The sequence below is a fragment of the Danio rerio genome, chromosome 15 (genome assembly GCF_049306965.1).
Source record: "Danio rerio strain Tuebingen ecotype United States chromosome 15, GRCz12tu, whole genome shotgun sequence".
NCBI classification, from domain to species: Eukaryota; Metazoa; Chordata; class Actinopteri; order Cypriniformes; family Danionidae; genus Danio; species Danio rerio.
Window position 1 is genome coordinate 44,695,240 of NC_133190.1, and position 24,761 is coordinate 44,720,000.

Genomic DNA, 24,761 nt, shown 5'->3' on the forward strand with positions numbered 1-24,761 from the left:
TTAAACCGCAGTAACAACGTGCACTTGCAAGGTCCACTAGGGCATATGAGACAGAATTGTTTTCAGACCCTGTCAGTCAAATGCAGATTCTCTAGATCTCGAAACGCTTCTGAACTGATCGATGCTTTGAATCGCTTTAGTCACGTGACCAGGTGTTTCGAAACACTTTAGTCAAGTAACCTGTGTTTCGGATCATGCTTTGGGGCAGTGTTTAGGAACACTTGTGCTTCGGGATCTCAACACTGTCGAAACGTCAGTTTTTTTGGATGTGTTAAGACTGGGAATATTGAGATTTGTGAGTGATTTGCTGACATTGATTTTGGATTGTCCTTTAAATATGGTTGCCTGTTTTGTAAATAGTTTGTAAATAGTGTGTGTGTGTGTGTGTGTGTGTGTGTGTGTGTGTGTGTGTGTGTGTGTGTGTGTGTGTGTGTATGTATATATATATATATATATATATATATATATATATATATATATATATATATATATATATATATAGGGATAGTAAGGAGTTTGAGTTCAGTTGAAAACAAAAGAAGACATTTTGAGGAATGTTGCAAACTAGTAGCCATTTTTTTTACCCCAACTACCGATTTGAAACCCCATAGTGGACAGCAATTATATAGTAAATTCTCATTTATTGTTGAGCTTGACTTTAAAAATAAAAGTTACAATTTAATATTACTACTGTTACACAAATTGATAATACTTTTTTTGTTTCTTGAGTAGCCAATCGCCAAATAATCTGCAAATTAAGGGTTTCTAAAGGATCATTTGACGCAGAATACTTTACTAATTCAGATAAAACTAGTTATTTTGATAATAGTTTAATTTATTTTTGACATTTTTTATGATTTATTTGATACAGTACCCAGCATACTGTACATGGAGTACACCCCAATTTAAAAAATGTATTCATTTCTCAGTTAATAGAGGTTATATATTTGTGCATTTGAACAAAACAAACTTAATAAACAGATATCTTTATTAAAATAATATATTATACAACAAACATCTTTAGAAATAGAAAGATAAGGAAAGATTAAAAAAATTACAAACTACAAAACTTTTTTAAAAAAGGTATACATAATTTGTTTCTATTGATTCATCCTCTTTTTGAAATTCTTATTTTATATTTGTCGCTAACAAATACATTTGGGCTACAAATAAATTTGGGACTGTTTTCATAAGCTGTTTTGTTTGATAAGCTCCAGATTTGGCTTCAGTACTGATTAATCTAATGTACAGATGAAGTCAAAATTATTAGCCCCCCTAAATTATTCACCCCGGTCTTTTTTTTTTTCCCCCAATCTTTGTTTAACGGAAAGAAGATTTCTAAATATAATAGTTTTAATAACTCATTTCTAATAACTGATTTCCTTTATCTTTGCCATGATGACAGTACATAATATAGGACTAGATATTTTTCAAGACACTTCTATACAGCTTAAAGTGACATTTAAAGGCTTAATTAGGTTAATTAGGTTAACTAGGCAGGTTAGAGGAATTAGGCAAGTTATTGTATAACGATGGTTTGTTCTGTAGACTATTGAAAAAAATATATAGCTTAAAAGGGCTAATAATTTTAAATAAAAAAACTGCTTTTATTCTAGCCAAAATAAAACAAATAAGACTTTCTACAGAAGAAAAAATATATTATTAGACATGTTGTGAACATTTCCTTGCCCTCTTAAACATAATTTGGGAAATATAAAAAGATAAAAACTAAAAGGGGGGCTAATATTTTTGACTTCACTGTATATGCACCAATATAATATAGTAAGCATCCTGTAGACAAATATTAATTCAAAAGAGGGACTTGTGAGGGGTGTACTCAAGTATGCTGAGCACTATATATGATCACATTGTCTTTTCTTTCTTCTAGGTTTGTGTACTTATGCTAGTAGTATTATGTACTCTAAAACTTTCCATCCTCATTGAATAGAAGGAAAGATATAGAAGAATTGAGAGAAAAAAACTAGAACAGAAGGAGAAGACAAACAGCGTCTGTTCTGTGAAGAGATAGAGTTGGTCATTAGTATGGAAGAGAGAGAGAAAGAGGACAGACAGACAGCTGGTAGAGTGAGACTGATACTGTCTCATTTAAATTCATTTATTTGATGTGAGGAACATCTGCTGCGTATACAAGGACGTAAACAGAAATAATTACATGCTCATGCATGGCATATCATTAAGAGTTTTGCTTTCAAATAATAATTTTTTTCTTGTACAATTAAATGTTTTTGATTTTTTTATGTTAAATGGACAGTTCTAAATAAATTTGCTCACTATTTATTAAGCCTCAAGAGGTTCCAAACCTTAATTTTGCTCAACACAAAGTAAAGCTATAGTAGAAAGCTATTATAGGACAAACAAAACTCAGTAAACTTACACAATACACTGACTGAAGTGGGATGTACGGACTGACTATGGGTGCGTCCGAAACCGCATACTTCCATACTATACAGTACACTGAAATCAGTATGTGAGCCGAGTAGTATGTCCGAATTCATAAAATTCGAAAATCTGTATGCGAGAAGTACCCGGATGACTTACTACTTCCGGCGAGATTTTGAAGTGCGCATCCCATGCACGCTGCGCTATCCCATAATGCCCCGCGAGAGAATTCATGAATGAAAGTGAAGCGATGCAGCTGACGCAGGTAGGTCAAGTGACCATGACGAAATGACGGATGTAATACGTCCGAATTTCATTCATACTTATCACATTCATACGTATAGAACGTATTTTCTAGCGGCCGAGTAGTACGTTTGAATTTAAATGCAGTACCTACTGAGTAGAGGGCGGTTTTGAACGCAGCCTGTGTAAGGGAAAAGCTTCAACAGAGAATATACTTGGCGCAGTACGCTTGTAGTGTGAGTAAGCTTCTTTAACTGAACAGCGCAACATCAATGACCTAAGCATGCTTCGGCTCGGATGCAATGTGTGTGCAGGCCATGAGTGAGAGGGGAGAGCGAACAAGCATGCTTCGACAAGGTTTAAGGCAACTGCACATAGTGTAAGTACACCCTAAATTAAGGAATATAATGGAATAATTTTTTTAAACATCCGTGTAAAATGATCATCATAGCAGGGTCCAAAAACATGCTGCACACACTTCAACTAGGCATAGGATGATAACTGGTTTCAATCAATCAATCAATCAATCAATCAATCAATCAATCAATCAATCAATCAATCAATCAATCAATCAATCAATCAATCAATCATTTAAATAGCACCTTATTACAACCAGGAGGCTGCCCAAAGTGCTTTACAGTACTAAAAACTAAATTAAACATTGAAACGCATAAGATGGTAAGAACACAAGTGTCAATAAAACAGCATTTTGCACTAATGCATATCAAAAGCAAGTCTAAATAAACAGGTTTTAAGTTTTGCTTTAAACAGTGTCACATTCATGATGATGCAAAGTTCTAAACAGAGTTCCACAGTTTTGGACCTGCCACTCTGGACCTTCCAGGTTTATCATCGTTTAAAAAAAGTCAAGATTTTAAAACCACTTAAATGTTCTATTTCCTACTTTATCATGACTATTTTGTTTATTTTTTTTAGGGCAACAGTATGAAAAACAAATAGTTTATTAAGCAACATCCGAACATGCAATAGAGCTGAACAGAGCAGGGGCTTTACTTTATGTCCAAAAGAAAATAAATATTGTTGAAGTCAGAATTATTAACCTTCCCTGAATTATTAGCCCCGTTTATTTTTTCCCCCAATTCCTGTTTAATGGAGAGCAGATTTTTTCAACACATTTCTAAACATAAAAGTTTTAATAACTAATTTCTAATAACTGATTTATTTTATCTTTGCCATGATGACAGTAAATAATATTGGACTAGATATTTTCCAAGACACTTCTATACAGCTTAAAGTGACATTTAAAGGCTTGATTTGGTTAATTAGGTTAACTAGGCAGGTTACGGTAATTTGGCAAGCTATTGTTTAACGATGGTTTGTTCTGTAGACTATCGAAAAAAAAATCAAATTTTGACCTTAAAATGGTGTTTTAAAAATCTATAATGGCTCTTATTCTATCTGAACTTCCTTGCTCTTTTCAACATAATTTTGGGAAATATTAAAAAAAGAATGCAGGGGGGGGGGTCTTATATTTCTGACTTCAACTGAGTTTTTGAAACTAATGAAAACAGCAGAAGTCAAGGATTTACTTTCATTATTTAACCTGAGATCTTTACTGCTCTGAAATGTTTCTTAGAATAAAATTTATTTTTCAATTTATTGGGTTAAAAAAAGTGTTTCTTTTTTTGACATTTAAAAAAGTTTGACACATTTTCGAGCAGTAATTTAGAATGCTGTGATACAAATGAAACCGTGATCTTTTCATCCAAGGCTATCATACCATCAGAATCTTATACTGGCACCATGCACACACTTCAAGCTGGCGCATGTTTGTGTTGAACTCACGTGTGCAAGGCATGGCAGCTGGATCCGTCTCTGATCTGTAATATCCTTTGTCACAATCACAGGAAGTGGCTCCTTCTTTCACAGAGTAACTGTGCAGCGGACATTTACGGCAGCCCACGTCTGAAGAAAGAGACCTGTAGTAGCCCACCTTACACACTGCAGCAGAGAAAAGACACAAGTCACCGTGAAATAAACATTTGTATTGCTTTACTAAACACTGTAGGACTTAATAGAAGTCATTTTAAAGGGATAGTAACCAAAAATTAAAATGATGCAACCATATACATTTGGCTTGTTGCAGACCAGTTTCTTTCTTCAGTTGAACAGACCAAAAAAAAAAAAAAAGATATTTTGAAGAATGCTTAAAACCTGTAGCTATTGACTTGCATGGTATTTGGTTTTCCGACCCTGGAAGTCAGTATTTACAGGTTTTCAGCATTCTTTAAAATATATTCCTAAACGGGTTTGGAAAGGCTTAAAGGTGAGTAAATATTGGCAAAAAATTGCAATCTGCTATATTTTATGATTTGTTTATGATTATGGTAGAATATTGCATAGATTTGCACATTTTTTCTTCTTAATGGTCCTGTGAAGTGCTTTGAAATGTGCAATTTTATTCAATGTTTGATGCGATTTCAACTGAAAGAAATTAAAGGGGGTGGGACAGAGTAGCTCCTCCTCTTTTACAAAAACAGCCAATAGCTTTGTTTTTTTATCACAGCTCTGCCAGTGAGAGTGGGGTTAAGATCCAGTGCATCGAAATGAAAAGCAAGTGAGAAACGTCTTGAAGGAAGTGGAAATGTTAGATACTAGAGAGGATTTGATTGGTTAAATTTTTGATGAGATTTTGGTTAAAACAATTTAATGAGAAACGAAAGTATGAGTGGACATGAAAAAAATCGTTGATCCATTTAGGCAGAAGTCAATGTCGGCTTCAATTCAAATACGATCAATTCAATCACATGTACAGGACATAAAGACAAATGAAATTGGGTTACATATAACGTATAATATTAATACAAAAAGAAAAATGTAAAAAAGAAATTACAATAAGTACAATTACACATATAACGTAATCTAGAAATAGAAGTAAAAACAAAAACTTGTAAACAATTCAAGAACACTTAAGGGCACATGGTAAGGAGTGCAAACCAGAGTTGTGCAGATGCAAAACAGTATGTGGTGCAAAAAATACAGCATAATGTAAAACAGTATATTGTGCAAAAGGCTTGTAAACATGATAATTTTTATAAAGTGACAGTGCCTTAATAGTATACAGGGAGGTAGGGCTGCACAATTTTGGCAAAAACGTGAATCAATTTTTTTTTTTGCTTAAATCACGATTCTTTCTCACGATTCTGTAAAAGTAAAATAAAAGTTAATATGATTAGCCTATTTTTATTGTAATTTTCAAACACATGGTAAAACAACAATAATATTAGGCCTATGTGTAGGTATACTGTTGCTTAACGCAAAATTTTGTATTTTGGTGGCCTTGAACAGACTTTCAATATGTTTGTTAATTCACAGTAAATTGAAGTCATCAGAATGTAACTTCATAATTATAATGTTGATTTATTATGTTTAAGACGTGTGCTTGTCATCTGTCAACACTATTAGACCTTTATATTTCCATTACATATAGACTAGGGTTGTTATACTGTCACAGTAAACATTTATTTTCATGCACAACACTTTGTGTTCGCTATGAAAAAAAAATGCTTGTAATCATAACTTTAAAATGCGATATGCGCATTTAAATGTGCGCACAGGTTTCACTTTCACTTCAGAGTGCGGCTCATGGCTGCTACTACTGTGAGAAAACATACATGCAAATCAAACCTCCCTATTAAATATATATACATTTTTACATTTTTGTGACTACTTACAAAGCCCTGAACAGCTTAGCTCCCCAGTATTTGAGGGAGCACATAGTGTATTATAGCCCCTCACGTCCACTGCGCTCAATTAATTCTGGAAAATTGATTATTCCCAGAATATCAAAATCAACTGTAGGCAGTAGATCTTTCTCATATCTGGCACCTAAACTCTGGAACAGCCTTCCTAGCACAGTTCGCCACACTATGTCAGTTTAAAACTAGATTAAAGACACATCTCTTTGCATTAGCACAAACATAAAACACAAATGCTGTTGAAATCCAAATCCTCTAAGGGATTGTTAGTCTGCATCATTTAGGGCAACCAGAGCCGGGAACACTTACAAAAGAAATTATAATTTGAACGGCATCTGCGCTTTTCTGTTTTTTATTATTCCCAAAGTTTCCATGATCCTGGACCAGGCCGTATCCTGAGCAGCTGCTGTGGTGGTCATGGAGGAGTGGAGAGCATGAGACTGGTCCCTTTAAGACCCCAGTGACAGACGAGTCCTCGCATTGATCCTGAATGGCCAGCCTGTACACAAGCCGGTGACCTCCCCACAGCTTCTCCACGATGGACGTTCAGCGCTCTCTAGCATCCGGCGCCTAGACTGCAGCTGATCGTGCCCAACTGAACCTGGTTTCTCTCTAGGTTTTTTAATTCTTTGCTTTCGCCAATTGGTGAAGTTTTTTTCCTCGCTGCTGTCACCACTGGCTTGCATGGTTCGGGAATTGTGGAGCTGCGCATCGATGGATTTGCTCTTCAGTGTTTGGACTTTTCAGCAGTGAAAATTAACCCACACTGAACTGAACTTCAACTCTGAAAACTGGACTGACACAGTTTCGATTAACTAGAATCTTCTATGTGAAGCTGTTTTGACAGAGTCTACATTGTAAAAGCGCAATTCCAACAGCAACCAAGTTCTCCCATGCGGTCTCCCATCCAGGTACTGACCAGGCTCAGCCCTGCCTAGCTTCATTCAGTAACTGGTCTTGATATGCCTTGTGTTAAAAAGTAGAAGGAAACTCATAAAGGTACAAATAATTAATGAGTACATGATCTTTTTTGGGTGAACTATCCCTTAAAGTTCTGTGTAAAGCACTGAATATGTTACCCAGATAACAAAATACCTATGAAACCCCATGTGCATGAATCAAACCATCATAAAACATTATTAAATGCTTCCATTACGAAATGATTATAAAGTGCACGAGCAGACAATGATTAAATATGATAATCCTCCAGTTTTCCATGTACTGATGCATTTATGATGGAGAGAGCTGAGCCAGGGAAGGGAGGCGAAACCCGAAGATGATGAATAAGGCATTCTGGGTGTTTTCCCAGCATGCAACAGTCACCTTTCATTCTCCCGTCCATATGTCTTAAGGATCCGCCTCGCACATCTGAGTAAAACATGTTTTGGCATCATAAATAAAGAATGCGCGATGTTTAAATAATCTGGAGTGCGGTGTCCTCCTACTCCTGAAATACATCTCTGTTTTCCATCTTCCTTATCACTCATTTACGTGCAAACACAGGCATGCGTGGAGAGCTCTCTCGCTCTGTTTAGACGTCTGTGTGCGTATGGATGAAAACTAGGAGGATGAAAGACGCCTCAGACTTTACTATAAACGTCGATCAGACTTCAGAGACCGAACAGCAAGGATGAGAGCATGAGGTCACTGTTTAGACGGATGAGCTGACTGTTACAGTATGTCCTGCTGGTATATGCAATAAATACAGTGTATTATGGCAATATTTATTAATTTGGATTAATTCATTAATTAATTGGCAGCACTTTAGAATAAGGTTGTATTAATTAATGTTAGTTATTGCACTTACTAACATGAACAAATAATTAGCAACACATTTATTGCAGCATTTGTTCATGTTAGGTAATGAAAATTCAGTAGTTCATTGATAGTTCATTGTAACCAATGACTGTAAAAAATATGGACGACGCGACAGCCCCTTTTCCCATTGAACGCCTTGAGGGCAAAACGCCTGCTTGACGGGCACAAACTGTCGCAAAAGACTGCTGAAATTGGAGCCAGACATGCGCAGAAGGACTGTCTGATGGAGCCAGAGGAGGAGCCGCGAAAATGAGCGGAGTCGAGCTTCCAACCAAACGCTTTATGTAAAATCAACCACGCCCCCCGAACTTCTCAGCATGCGTTTGCTGTCATATCAACACAAATGGATGTAATAACGTTAACAAATATGAGGGTTTTATATATTCAATCGCGGCAGCTCCGGGCCGCAGCGCACATAACCTACTCGCGGCGTCGCGGGCTGATTCCGGCTTGCATGCGGCAGCGCCTGCTCGCTCGGCCGCCGCATCTGGCTTGATTGACTCGGGCTGGAATCGGGCAGTGAGTCCAGGCATCCGGAGTAGGTCCAGCAGAGGTAGTCAGTCTGAGCTCTGAGGGGTAAGTCTCCGGCAGGCGAGAATCTAGCCGAACTGGTCCGAGTGTATTTTGCCATCTGGGTGGTTAGGCGTGTATCAGCAAACTAATAAAGCCCGAAAAAAGCCCTGACCTCAGCGAATAAACAGTGTTCCACCAGGATCATGTATGTCAGAAACTATAGTTTACTGCTGAACTCATGTTGTCATGGTAAAATAACACAGAAATCGAGTAATAACACTTCAGTCTCCTGCTGAAGCTCAGACGCGCTGCTTTGAGAAACTGTCAATCACAGCTGTCAATCACGATGACACGCCCAGCATTAAATTACTGCTAAAAACAAACCGTTTACAAAAATGAAGATCTGCACCTATTTCAGCACAATAACCAGTGCCTTAATCGACCAGAACCATCTTTCGGGACATTTTATTGCAAGTGTAATAATTTTTTTTTATTTGGGCTCAAGTCTCCTTCATTAACACGGAGGAGGCGGGCTTTATGACTTGTACTGCAGCCAGCCCCCAGGGGGCGATCTAACGGCCGAGACCTTCACTCAAACGCAAGCTTGCGGCACACTTGATTTTAACGCATGGTGCAATTATTAATGTTAACAGAATGAATTTGTTTTTTAATAACGCGTTCGTAAATATTGAACTATGATTAATAAATGCTGTAAAACAATTGTTCAGAATTATTTCAGGTTAGTAAATATGTTAACTAATAAAACCTTATTGTAAAGTGTGACCAGTTAATTCCTTAAATGTCCATTCAAGAGCATCCATGAATACTTTATTTTTCCAACTTTTTAATTATTTCAGTCATTAAAGCATATTGTGGGCTATAAATATTACAGCTTCATGCTTACTGCTTTAAAATGTGTTCTTATTTAATGTACTGAACACAATATATTTTATTTCAAGACACTTTTATAATACTTTGGAACAGTAAACATGTCAGGCTATATAATTAAAATAAACCTTTGACTACTGCTGTATTTACAATATAAAACGGCGTGTGCAACGCAGTGGCGCAGTAGGTAGTGCTGTCGCCTCACAGCAAGAAGGTCGCTGGTTCTAGCCTCGGCTGGGTCAGTTGGTGTTTCTATAATGAGTTAGCATGCTCTCCCTGCGTTCGCGTGGGTTTCCCCACAGTCCAAAAACATGCGGTACAGGTGAATTGGGTAGGCTAAATTGTCTGTAGTGTATCAGTGTGAATGAGTGTGTATGGATGTTTCCTGGAGATGGGTTACAGCTGGAAGGGCATCCGCTGCGTAAAAAAAAACATATGGTGAATAAGTTGGCGGTTCATTCCGCTGTGGCGACCCCAGATTAGTAAAGAGACTGGGCCGAAAAGGAAATGAATAAATAAATGAAACGGCATCTTTATCTTTCTTTTCTTTGGATATACAGTAAGCCACTTCACTGTTCAGCTCTATAGCATGCTTAGATGTGAGGGAATAAGCTATTTGTTTTTCAGATGTTTGCTAAATGGTGCTCTGACCAGTGGCTTTTGATGTGGAGGGTCATTTTTATATTACATTTTTTTTTTTTATATATTTTTTAAATGCTTGAAACTAGGTATCTTCCCATGCCTAGTTTTTGTAATTTTGTATTTTGCTCTGTGTGTTCATAATGAGGCAACAAACACATGTAAACTGTTTAATATAAGTGTTTAATGGATGTTTATGCATGGTGTCATATCACTCAGCTCTAATCTGTCATTTACATTAAAGCTTTTGAATACAACTCTAAATACCTGTCCCTTTTATTAAGTATAATTACAATATTACTTTTAAATGTACAGTGCATCAGGAAAGTATAGCGCTTCACTTTTTCCACATTTAAAAAAAATATCCAAAAAATATCCATATCCAAAATGGATTAAATTAATTTATTGCTTCAAAATTCTACACACAATGCCCCATAATGACAATGTAAAGAAAGATTTTTTGTTGCAAATTTATCAAAATAAAAAAACCACATGTACATCAGTATTCACAGCCTTTGCTTAATACTTTGTTAAAGCACCTTTTGCAGCAACTACAGCCTAAAGTCTTTGAATATGATGCCACAATGGTTGTCCTTCTGTAACATTCTCCTCTCTCCACAGAAGAAACGCTGAAGCTCAGACAGAGTGACCATCAGGTTATTGATCACCTCCCTGACTAAGGACCTTCACCCTGATCACTTAGCTTAGATGGCCGACCAGCTCTAGGAAGAGTCCTGGTGGTTCCAAACATCTTCCACTTACGGTTGATAGAGGCCGCTGTGCTCATTGAAACTTTCAGAGCAGCAGAAATTTTTCTGTAACCTTCCTCAGCCTTGTGCCTCGAGACAATCCTGTTTTTATGCTAAGGTCAACACTGGGACCTTATATAGACAGGTTTATGCCTTTTCAAATCAAGTCCAATCAACTGAATTTTCCACAGATGAACTTCAACTAAGCTGCTGAAACATCTCAAGAATGATCAGTGGAAACAGAATGTACCTGAGATCAATTTAGAGCTTCATAGCAAAGGTGGTGAATAAATATGTACATGTGGTTTTTCAGGGCTTTTATTTTTAATAAATTTGCAACAATTAAAAAATAAATAAATAAATAAATCACATTGTTATTATGGGGTATTGTGTGTAGTATTTTGAGGAAATAAATTAGTTTTGGAATAAGGCTGTAAAATTTAAAAAATGTGGAAAAAGTTAAACGCTATGATTACTTTCCGGATGTACTGTATTCATGGAGTGAGTGAAATATCTAATGCATCAAAATAAAATAAACCTCCCTTCAGTTGAAAAGATTTATTAACACAGTGTTTTGGGGGAACAACTTAATAATGTAATGTTCCATCTACTTTGCTAACTTGTGTTAGAACAACATGAAGATATTGTGTGGAATTATATTGTATTTTCTTTAAAGTATGATTATTTTGCATTTTGTTTAATTCACAAAAGATTACACTGTGTGAGTGTGTGTATAGGTTTAGCTGTGAGGCATCAGTTGTCCACACATACATAATAAGTTATCAAAATGACTCATTTAAAATGCTTATAAATAAGCCAGAAGATGTTTTTATTAGTATCAAATGATTGACGCTTGTTTTCGTGAGGTCATTTTTAACCTAATATAAAAAAACAACAAAGGTCTATACAAGTGTTGTTTGTGTGTGCATAGGTTGAGAAAGAGAGAGAGAGAGGAGAGAGAGAGAGAGAGAGAGAGAGAGAGAGAGAGAGAGAGAGAGAGAGAGAGCAGACACTAAGCTACCAAGGTCAGAGTAGAGCTCATTAATATTCATGACCCTTCCAAATATGGTCAAGTTCGAGCTTCTGATTGTCTGATTCTGGGAATTTTATGGTAAACAAGCACATAAAGTAGTTTTTTTAAAGAATTTCTGAACTTGCCTATAAGCCACATACATACTATGTAAATATCAGAGAAGCAATGAACTTCCTGAATCAATACACTATATGGGACCTTAAAATATGTAAAATACTTTTGATTTTTCCAGTAAAAATGGCCTGTCGGTCCTTCACAAAAGACTCCATCCACTAAAGTAGTCCTCTATAACTCAACACAGTAGACTTTAACAATCACAGGTCTTACAGATGCTCCTCTGCTAATCCTAAAGATGCGAACAGACCCTCGGAAAGATTATCAGCATCAGACTCTAATCTCGGCTTCAGATTGATCCAGGCGTGCAGGAGATAGCCGGAAAAAGAGGAAAAAGAAAGCCTCTCTCATTCACTCTTCCCACTGAATTTAATCTTCACTCGACAGGGACAAAACCCTGCACAGACGTCCAGACACTGACTCTATGACCAGAGCCTCACAGATAAGGAGACAAAGAAAAGTGTCTTTGGTTTCCAGCACACATTCCAGCATTGCCTGATATCCGCAGGACGAAGAGCAGGTTTTTCACTCACATTTCTGACCCTCAAATCAACGACTTTCCATTAGTGAGACGCTGAGAGACGGAGGAGTTACATCAGTGGGTGGCCAGATCACTGCTGAAATCCCTCAAACACACACTGAGAGACAGCCAGAAGATGCTTCCAGATGATCTTGTAGTTTTATTAAACAACATCCTAAACATCTTCCCCTTCTTATTCTCTTGGTATATGCTTTACTCTACAGCAGCCTGTGAAAAAACGCTTTTCTTACTTAGATTTTTTTGTCTTGTTTCTAGTCCAATTATCTAAAAAAATCATAAATTAAGAAGCATTTTCTAGACAGACAAAAACATTGTCCTTTTTCAGAACTAATATGCCAAAACTAAGTGAGCTTTTTCTTAAAACAAGCAAAATAATCTGCCAATGGAGTTGCAAAAGCATTTATGCCAATATCGGCCGATAAATGCAATTTTTAAATCGATCTGATATCAAAATTAGGCCGATATCCTTAAGCCGATAGATTACATAACTCTACAAAACTGCCTGCCTCAGCATATAGGGTCGAATTTTTGTCCAGTACACTATAAACAGAGCTTCCTCACATTGTTTATTCCTTCAAAGTCCATGCTTTCTTTATGTGATAATGCTGTGTGTTAATAACTCAGTAAGCAACCATATTCCTCATCATTGTAGATATGTTTAATAGAGTGTCATTGCATATTTATAAAATCACCTCAGGAAACATTACATGTGTAAACATGCAATAGCAGCAATGCACAGAATGGCCAGCGGCCTTGTGCTAACGCACGTCTCCCACCAGTGCCGATATACAGTACAGCCATATTGTAATGCTACTCGTGTGATATTGCTCATTTATTTGCTCAAAACTCTGCACACAATACCCCATAATGACAATGTAAAAAAATGTTTTTTTCTTTTTAATTGTTGCAAATTTATAAATAAAAAATAAAAAAATTAAAAATCACATGTATATAAATATTCACAGCCTTTGCTGTGAAGCTCTAAATTGAGCTCAGGCACATTCTGTTTCCACTGATCATTCATGAGATGTTTCATCAGCTTAATTGGAGTTTATCTGTGGTAAATTCAGTTGATTGGACATGATTTGAAAAGGCGTACACCTGTCTATATAAGGTCCCAGGGTTGACAGTGCATGGCAAAGCACAAACCAGGCATGAAGACAAAGAAATTATCAGTAAACCTCCAAAACAGCATTGTCTCAGGGGACAAGGTTTTTAAGCAGCAGGAACTGGAATACTAGTCAGGATAGAAGGAAAGATAAATACAGGGATGTACAGAGACATCCTGAATGAAAACCTGCATCAGAGTGCTCTTGACCTCAGACTGGGGCGACGGTTCATCTTCCAGCAGAACAATGACCCAAAGCACACCAATGAAATATCTATGGAGTGGCTATACTAAAACTCTGTGAATGTCTTGAGTGGCTCAGCCAGAGCCCCGACCTAAATCCTATTGAACAACTCTGGAGAGAATTGAAAATGGTTGTACATTCTCGCTTCCCATCCAACCTGATAGAGCTTGAGAGGTACTGCAAAGAGGAATGGGCAAAAATTCCCAAAGACAGGTGTGCCAAGCTTGTGGCATCATATTCAAAAAGACTTGAGGCTGTAGTTGCTGCCAAAGGTGCATCAACAAAGTATTGAGCAAAGGCTGTGAATACTGATGTACATGTGATTTTTCAGCTTTTTTTTTTTTTTTTCCATTTTTAATAAATTTGCAACACCATCCAAAAACAATAAAAAATAAAATCACATTGTCATTATGGGGCAATGTGTGTAGAATGTTGAGGAAATAAATTAATTTAATCAATTTTGGAATAAGGCTGTAACATAAAAAAAAAATGTGGAAAAAGTGAAGCACTATACTATCCTTATGCACTGTAATCAACTATAATCCCAACTCAACTTTGCATGTCCTGTAATGTGACTATTGCGGATACACACGTTGCGATATTGATGCTGAAACGATATATTGTGCAGCCCTAGTAAGAGCAACAGATGCTTTTTACTCTACAAAAGCACATACTTCATGTATATTCTGTATTACTGCAACAGAACTATCCTTTTCAGAATAACAGAAGTCAATAGGAAGTCTTCCTTTAGAATAGATAGCTAGATAAATGTGCGAGTGTGGGTGTGTGTCTGTGTGTTAATGACAGTTTACAGAGGACCAGGATTTATTCAAGACAAAAACATCGAGATCAGTTTCCTCTCCTGAGGCCATGGAAGATTTCACTAACACACATACATACACACACAAACACACATACACACACACACACACATGAACGTAAGAAACATCAATTGGCTTCTTGTCTCACGGTCTGGCATCTGTTGTTCTACATGCTTCAGTCACTAATTAACAATTACACAGGACGGCTCCATCAGTGTGATTGATGACAAACATGCGGAGGGCGGCGGATCGCATTGATTGATCACTCACTCGCTCCACATGTTGACCTTGACCCACCCTGAGGGCGACAACACTAACCCATTCGAAACCAAGCCGCTTCACCTTAACTAACTCCACTCTCATTCCCAGAGGAAGCCGTCCATCTCCTCTGAGCTAGTAATAATATTAACCTGGACAAAAACAATTCTCATTCAACTCCTGATGGTCACGTTGGATGTTTTGGTTCTCATATGGCGTCCAGAAGTGTTAGTTTAACTCCAAATTGAAATCCTATAATCGTTTACTAATGTTGATCTAAAGACTCAGACTTTGGTTCATCTTCAGATTACAAATGATTCGTAAATAGTAAATAATGACGAAAGTGGACTGGACGTTTGTTTGAAGAATGTTGTTGACCTGTAGCTATTGACATCCATAGTTGGTAACTGTGGAAGTCAATGGCTAAAGGTTTCCAACATTCTTCTAACAAACTTACAGTCTAATTCTGTCATAATTTGCTGCATCACAAATTCTGTCATCATAAGTTTGTTATACGAATGTTGTTTACGTAGAATAGCCATTGACCTCCATAGTGGGAAAAATAGTAATACGGAGGTCAAACTTTCCAACATTCTTTAAAATATCTTCTACTCAAGTCAAATTGGTTTAGAACAAGTGTTGAGTGAATAAACGATGGCAGTATTTTCATTTTGGGGTGAACTATTATTTTATCTATACCAAAGACCACAACTACTACTAATACTACTACTACTACTACTACAACAACAACAACAACAACAACAACTACTACTACTACTAATACAACAACTACTACTACAACAACAACAACTACTACTACTACTACAACTACTACAACAACAACAACTACTACTACATCAAGAACAACAACAACAACTACTACTACTACTACAACTACTGCTACAACTAATACAACAACTACTACTACTACTACAACAACTATTACAACTGCTACTACAACAACAACAACAACTACTACTACTACTACAAATACTACAACAACAACAACAACTACAACAACAACAACTACTACTACTACTACTACTGCTACAACTAATACAACAACTACTACAACAACTACTACTACTGCTACTACAACTACAACAACTACTACTACTACTACTACTATAACAACAACAACTACTACTACTACTACTACTACTACTACTACTACAACTACTACAACAACAACAACTACTACTACAACTACTACTACAACAACAATAACAACTACTACTAGTACTGCTACTACTACTACTACAACAACAACAACAACTACTACTACTAGCACTACTATTACTGCTACAATAACTACTACAACAACAACAACAACAACTACTACTACTACTACTATTACTACTACAACAACAACTACAACTACAACAACAACTACTACTATTACTACTACAACAACTACTACTACTACTACTACTATAACAACAACAACTACTACTACTACTACTACTACTACTACTACTACAACTACTACTACTACTACAACAACAACAACTACTACTACTACAACTACTACAACAACAACAACAACAACTACTACTAGTACTGCTACTACTACTACTACAACAACAACAACTACTACTACTACTAGCACTACTATTACTGCTACAATAACTACTACAACAACAACAACAACAACTACAACTACTACTACTATTACTACTACAACAACAACTACAACTACAACAACAACTACTACTATTACTACTACAACAACTACTACTACTACTACTACTACAACAACAACTACTACTACTACTATTACTACTACAACAACAACTATTACTACTACTACAACTACTACAACAACAACAACAACAACTACTACTACTACTACTACTACTACTACTGCTACAACTAATACAACAACTACTACTACAACAACTACTACTACTACTACAAGAACAACTACTACTACTACTACTATAACAACAACAACAACTACTACTACTACTACTACTACTACTACTACTACTACTACTACTACTACAACAACAACAACTACTACTACAACTACTACAACAACAACAACAACTACTACTAGTACTGCTACTACTACTACTACTACAACAACAACAACAACTACTACTACTAGCACTACTATTACTGCTACAATAACTACTACAACAACAACAACTACTACTACTACTATTACTACTACAACAACAACTACAACTACAACAACAACTACTACTATTACTACTACAACAACAACAACAACTACTACTACTACAACAACAACTACTACTACTACTACTATTACTACTACAACAACAACTATTACTACTACTACAACAACAACAACAACAACAACTACTTCTACAACAACAACTACTATTATTACTACAACAACAACAACTACTACTACTACTACTACTAGAACAACTACTACTACTTCTACTACAACAACAACTACTAATACAACAACAACTACTATTACTACTACTACAACAACAACAACAACAACAACTACTTCTACAACAACAACTACTATTATTACTACAACAACAACAACTACTACTACTACTACTACTAGAACAACTACTACTACTTCTACTACAACAACAACTACTAATACAACAACAACTACTACAACAACAACAACTACTACAACAACAACAACAACTACTACTACTACTACTACTACTACTATTACTACTACAACAACAACTACTACAACAACAACAACTACTACTACTACAACAACAACAACTATTACTACTACTACAACAACAACAACAACAACAACTACTTCTACAACAACAACTACTATTATTACTACAACAACAACAACTACTACTACTACTACTACTAGAACAACTACTACTACTTCTACTACAACAACAACTACTAATACAACAACAACTACTACAACAACAACAACTACTACAACAACAACAACAACTACTACTACTACTACTACTACTACTACTACTGCTACAACTAATACAACAACTACTACTACAACAACTACTACTACTACTACAAGAACAACTACTACTACTACTACTATAACAACAACAACAACTACTACTACTACTACTACTACTACTACTACTACTACTACTACTACTACAACAACAACAACTACTACTACAACTACTACAACAACAACAACAACTACTACTAGTACTGCTACTACTACTACTACTACAACAACAACAACAACTACTACTACTAGCACTACTATTACTGCTACAATAACTACTACAACAACAACAACTACTACTACTACTATTACTACTACAACAACAACTACAACTACAACAACAACTACTACTATTACTACTACAACAACAACAACAACTACTACTACTACAACAACAACTACTACTACTACTACTATTACTACTACAACAACAACTATTACTACTACTACAACAACAACAACAACTACTGCTACTACTATTACTACTACAACAACAACAACTACTACAACAACAACTACTACTACTACAACAACAACAACAACTATTACTACTACAACAACAACAACTACAACAACTACTTCTACAACAACAACTACTATTATTACTACAACAACAACTACTACTACTACTACTAGAACAACTACTACTACTTCTACTACAACAACAACTACTAATACAACAACCACGACTACTACTACTACTACTACTACTACTACTACTACAAAAACAACATAAAATTCTGAATAATTACTTTACCCTTAAATATAATAGACTATTAATGAGTAACAACATTTAGTTCTCTCCCCTATACACAAGCCCATTGTAGTGTATATAATTTAGGTGAATCATTACCCAGGTCACCTGAGCTTAACCTTTCCTCAGCACTGCTCAACAGGAACACAGGGCTCACTTCATCAAACAACTGCGGCTGAATTATTTATTAATATACATTATGCAACCACTGTGTCATGGCATTATTGTGTCAAAGTGTGTTGTTTTAATATAACAGATTTGCCAGCTTTTTGGAAGTATTGATGTAAGACTTCCTGAAATGACCTGAACTTCATACTCTCCTGAACACGTACACCGACTTCCTCCATTCAGGGAGAGGAATTTCCCAAAGTTTGCGGTGCGTTTATCGATGGCAGGATCACATACACCCTGTAGGGTCTTTAAAATCCGTACGCAATTAATAAAACCACAGGGTTTTAATAGCAACCACAGTGGAATATAAAAGAATGGAGAGACTGGAGAGGGACGAGTGTGTGTGTGTGTGTGTGTGTGTGTGTGTGTGTGTGTGTGTGTGTGTGTGTGCGTGTGTTTCTTTGGCAGGGTCTGCATGTATTGTTGAATGTGAAAAGTTGAGGCCGGGTTTTCTAATACAGGAAGTTTTGGCACAGGAGGATATGCAAATGAGTTCCATGCGCACATTTATTTTTTGGTTGATTTGTTGAGATTGTAGTGACAAACATGCACGTATACACAAACACACACACCTGATGGGTTTTTAAATTTTACTAGGACATCCCATGGACAATGATTTATTTTTTTCTACTGTACAGACTGTATATTCTGTCCTCTTATGTCCAGTTTTCTTCATGGAGTCCAATAAAATGTCACAAACAAGATCAAAAATGACTGGGTGTTGCTATATTTGGAGACTTTTGGTCATGAATACCAGGTCGGCTCACACACACGTTGGGTTTGTGTGTTTTATGGGGACTTCCATAGACATAATGATTTTTATACTGTATATTGTGTCCTCTGCCCCCAAATCCTACATACGTCTAAACCCAACACTAACAATCTGCTCTTTTACATTTTCAAAATACTTAATTCTGAATTATTTTTGAGCCGTTCTTCTCATGGGGCCTGCTAAATTCCCCAAACAACGTCAAAAATGACTGTTATAGCACTGGAGATGACATTTGGTCCCCACAAAGTGATGAATGGTGCACACACACAATTGTAAGGCTATCTTTATAGGGACTTCTCATAGAAATATTGAATAATATACTGTACAAACTGTATATTCTGTCCCCCTATACCCCAATCCTAACCCTAACTTTAAACCCAACCCTCACAGGAAACATATCCTTAATTCTGGATTTATGAGCTGTGTATTTTTTTCTATCGGGTGTTATAAATGCCCAAAACAAGGTAAAGAAATGACTGGTATTACAACACTTGAGAAGACATTTGGTGAGGAAACACTCACATTGTCATGAATACCAGGTGCACACACACATGTAATGGCAGAGCTATCTTTATGGGAAATTCCAAAAGACATATTGAATAATATACTGCACAAACTGTATATTCTGTACACCTACACCACAACCCCAACCATAACCCTAAATCCAACCCTCAAAGGAAACAATCTGTATTTTTACATTTTGAAAATTCTGGATGTATGAGGCATTTTTTTTCAAAGGATTCCTATAAATGTCTAAAACCAGGTCAAAAATGAATGGCATTACAACACTTGAGGGAAAATGTGGTCCCCACAACATAATGAATACCAGGTGCACACAAACACAAAACTGTGGAGCTATCTTAAAGTGGACATCCCATAAATGTATTGATTTAAAAACTGTACAAACTGTATATTGTGTTCCACTATGCCCCAAACCTATCCCTAACACTAAACCCAACCCTCACAGGATGCAATTTTACATTTTTACAGTTTTACAACACTTGAGGAGAAATTTGGTCCCCACAATGTGAAGAATACCAGGTACACACACAACTGTAGAGCTATCTTTATGAGGACTTCCCTATAGACATATTGAATTATATACTGTACAAACTGTATATTCTGTCCCCCTCTACCCCAATCCTAACCCTAACTTTAAACCCAACCCTCACAGGAAACATATCCTAAAATCTGGATTTATGAGCTGTGTTTTTTTATCTATTGTTATAAATGGCCAAAACAAGGTAAAAAAATGACTGATATTACAACATTTGAGGAAGACATTTGGTGAGGAAACACTCACAATATCATGAATACCAGGTGCACACACACACAAAATTGTAAAGTTATCTTTATGGGGACTTCTCACAGACATATTGAATTATATAATGTACAAACTATATATTCTGTCCCCCTATATGTCCCCAACCCCAACCATAACCCTAAACTCAACCCTCAAAAGAAACAATCTGTACTTTTACATATTAAAAATACTTAATTCTGAATGATTTATCCTCCGTTTTTTTTCATGCGGTCTCTTATTATAACTGTATGTTCACACCGAAAGCGGCGAGAGCGTCAAAGTAGCCTGAAGTCATTAATTTTCAATGAGAGCCAGCGGCGATAAGCGGTGAGGAGCAGCGTGGCGCGTCTTCGCCGGCGTGGGCGTCGAGGAGAGTTGAAATCAAGTCAACTTTATAGTAATGAGCTATGATGAGGGTTCGGTGTTAAGCAATCAGAATGAAGATGTCCACCGCTTGATAGGAGTTCAGAGAACACAGACCTGTTAACTTTGGTTCCGACCACAGTTGTTCCCAAGAGTTTGATTATTGCAGTCGCCGGATTTCCAATTATTTACAATTTTTTCTTACAGGAACATGCATTAAATAAGTTACTGGCGAGTTACTGATGTGCATTAATGTTATATATTTTTATCTTAAAAAAGAAGGGAATCTCACGCGACGTGACAGTACAAAACAGTATAGCTGCTTCAGGATATTTCAGACATATGGACACATTGGATAAATACAGCAAAGCCACACCACTCGCAACTTGATCGTCCATTGTTATATGAATTTGATAAAAAGTGCAAAACATTTTCATGCTAGAAACATGTTTTATGCATGAATGTAACTGATATGCTGTAACGGCTCCGTTAAATACGAGATCAATGTAGCGAGTTTTGACGTTCTCGCCGCCGGAGCTGAAGGCAGACAGCATTGTCGCCAAGGCGGCCAGAGCGACCTTGGACGTTCTCGCCTCATTCGTTGTGAACTTACAGTAACACTTGAGGAGAAATTTGGTGCTCAAAACGTGAAGAATACCCGGTACACACACACTCAAAATTGCAGAACTATCTTAATGGGGAATTCCCAATGATAAATATAGAGTACAAACTGTATATTCTGTTCCCCAATAGCCCAACCCTACCACTAAACCAAACCCTCAAAGGAAACAATCTGTAATTTTACATTTTTCAAATGCTTAATTCTGGATTTATGAGCCGTTTTTTTTCATGGGGTCCTATAAATGTCTAAAACAAGGTAAAATAAATGAAATTTGGTCCCTTAATGTGATAAATACCAGGTGCACTCACACAAACACAATTTTAGAGCTATTTAAAAGTTGAAATCTTATAGACGTATTGATTTATATGCTGTACAAACTGTATATTCTGTCCCCCTATACCCAACCACAACCTTAAACCCAACCAACACTGAAAATAGATCTGTATTTTTACATTTCCTTGCAACTTGTGAGCCCTTTTCCTCATCGGGACTAAAAGAATGTCCCCACAAGGTCAATATTGACTGACATTGCTATACTATAATAATGAATACCAGTCACACTCACTCTCTCACACACACAGAGCTCAGGTAAACCTATAAATTCTACAAGTACAACCAATTCTGACAAACTACACGAGCTGATCATTGATGCGAACATAGACATGATTGCTGATACAGTTTGTATTTGACTTTTAGGGTTAAGGTAAAAGAAAAATAGTGTATATTTTTAGTTTGTTTTTCTAAAGCTCTGGAAATGCAGGACGACAGACTGTCTGGAGCTGCAACACCTTCCATTGTGCATGTGTGTGTGCTCGTGTGTTTATGGGAAGTGGGAGAACAGTAGAGAATTGAGTACATTTCTATCGGTTTGTTGGGAAAACAAATGCACACACCTTCAGTACAAACACGTCCACGTGAACATGACGATGATGTGAAAGTTCAGCCTAATTAATATGAGAAACTTTTTTTTTTTTTTTGCTAAATACAGATGTTTTGCTAAATACAGTATGTTTTACAGCAGGGGTGTCAAACTCAATTCCTGGAGGGCCGAAGCCCTGCACAGTTTAGTTCCAACCCTGCTCCAACACACTTACCTGTAGGTTTCAAACAAGCCTGAAGGACTCAATTAGTTTGATCAGGTGTGTTTAATTAGGGTTAGAACTAAACTGTGCAGAGCTGCGGCCCTTTTGGAACTGAGTTTGACACCTTTGTTTTACAGGATTCACCGCCAAGGACTTTTTCTACTGGCCCGATCGGGCAAGTGATTCAGATTTTTACTTGCCCTGCCAAAATTTTCACAGGCCCCAACAGTAGTTAAAAGCTATTTCTTAGACACATATTTTAAATAATTTGTCAAAAGTCAAACATAGTTGTGTGCATACACTTTTTATTCAGCATAACTTTTCTTTGAATACAACTGACAACAAAAAAAAAAGATAAAATTGATGTAACAAAAATAAGTTGGCTAGAATTATGCATAATAGGATTAAATTATGGAGAGAAATGACAGAAGAACCGGTGTTATCCCTAGAAATACACCCCTGCCGTAAAATGCACCACTAGAGGATCGTCAGACTATAGCAATCAATGATTGGCTCCTGTGAAGCCAGGGTTTCATTCGCCATATTGACTGTCACACTTTCCCCCATTTAAAACTATACGAGTGACGCATCTTGTGTATTCTATAGTCTTTGGTTATAGTGGATGGGACAAAAGTTTGACCCACGCATGCTGAGGCAGGCAGTTCTGTACAATTACGTAATCAGCTTAAAGATATCAGCCTAATTTTGATATCGGACCAATAATAATAACAATAAAATTAGCATTTATCAGCTGAATCGATATGGCCACCAATATATTGTGCATCCCTACAAAAATCTGTAATGTATGCATTGCTATTGTTTTAGTGATGCCACCATAAAGAGAAAAAGAGACCGTATTAAAATGAGTATCCATCTTTCCCACCACGCATTATTTTCTTAACACCTCTTCACGCCCATCATTCCATCACAAAGAGTCCTAAAACTGAGAAAAGACCACCTACACTCCTCCTACAGCTTGATGAGCTTAAGATTACAACTCAAAACCTCGCAATCACAGTCCATTGTTAGAGGAGGGCGAGAGACAGAGAAGAAGAGACAGAGAGAGACAGCGTCTGTCAGCACATCAAAGCCACGTTTAAAGGGAACGTGAAGTGAATGATGAGGGAAAAGAAATCAAAGAGCACCTAAAAAAGCTCTCTCTTTCTCTAGGCATCAGCTCGTCGACTGAGAAGAGGCCGCTGACCTTCCCTGTGTGCTGACAAATGTGTTTTTCTCTGCGTTCGCCTCCTTTATTCTTGCTGTCTTTCTGTCTTTTGTTGTTCCTCCTTCCTCTTAGCGCACGTCTATCTCTCGCTCTGTCTTTTTTAACCCCCTTTCGATGGAAAATAAAAGAGCGATTCAAAAGGCAGAGGGAAAGTGAGTGAGAGAAAACAATGCAGCAACTTCCAGACTGATGGTTAAAACACTACGACTGGTCCCCCCAACGCCAAAAACCGCATTATAGGCATTATAGGAAATGACGGGAGCAGTGATGGCTTTAGAGACTTTTTCCGAAACATCATAATCAGCGGTGGTGAGATGAAAAAAGATGCAAATGTGCCCTGAAAAGGTGTTTATGAAATGAGTTGTGCATGAAATATCAAGTTTTCTGTGGTCAGATGATTACTTATAATTTTAAAGGTGCGCCTATTATGCAAAAAA

At 36.7% G+C, this 24,761-nt stretch overlaps 1 protein-coding gene across 3 annotated transcripts in view; it reads right to left on the reverse strand.

The window, feature by feature from the left end:
- The window catches only part of epha4l (eph receptor A4, like), a 92,245-nt gene that overhangs the window by 43,919 nt on the left and 23,565 nt on the right, over positions 1–24,761 (reverse strand). For all 3 annotated transcript variants that reach the window (XR_012391051.1, XR_012391052.1, XM_682606.7), the window contains exon 4: positions 4,450–4,605. Coding sequence is in view for 1 of the 3 variants with exons in the window: in XM_682606.7 (XP_687698.2) it covers positions 4,450–4,605 (156 nt within the window). In the remaining 2 variants the exon portion in view is untranslated. The remainder of the gene's footprint in view (positions 1–4,449; positions 4,606–24,761) is intronic.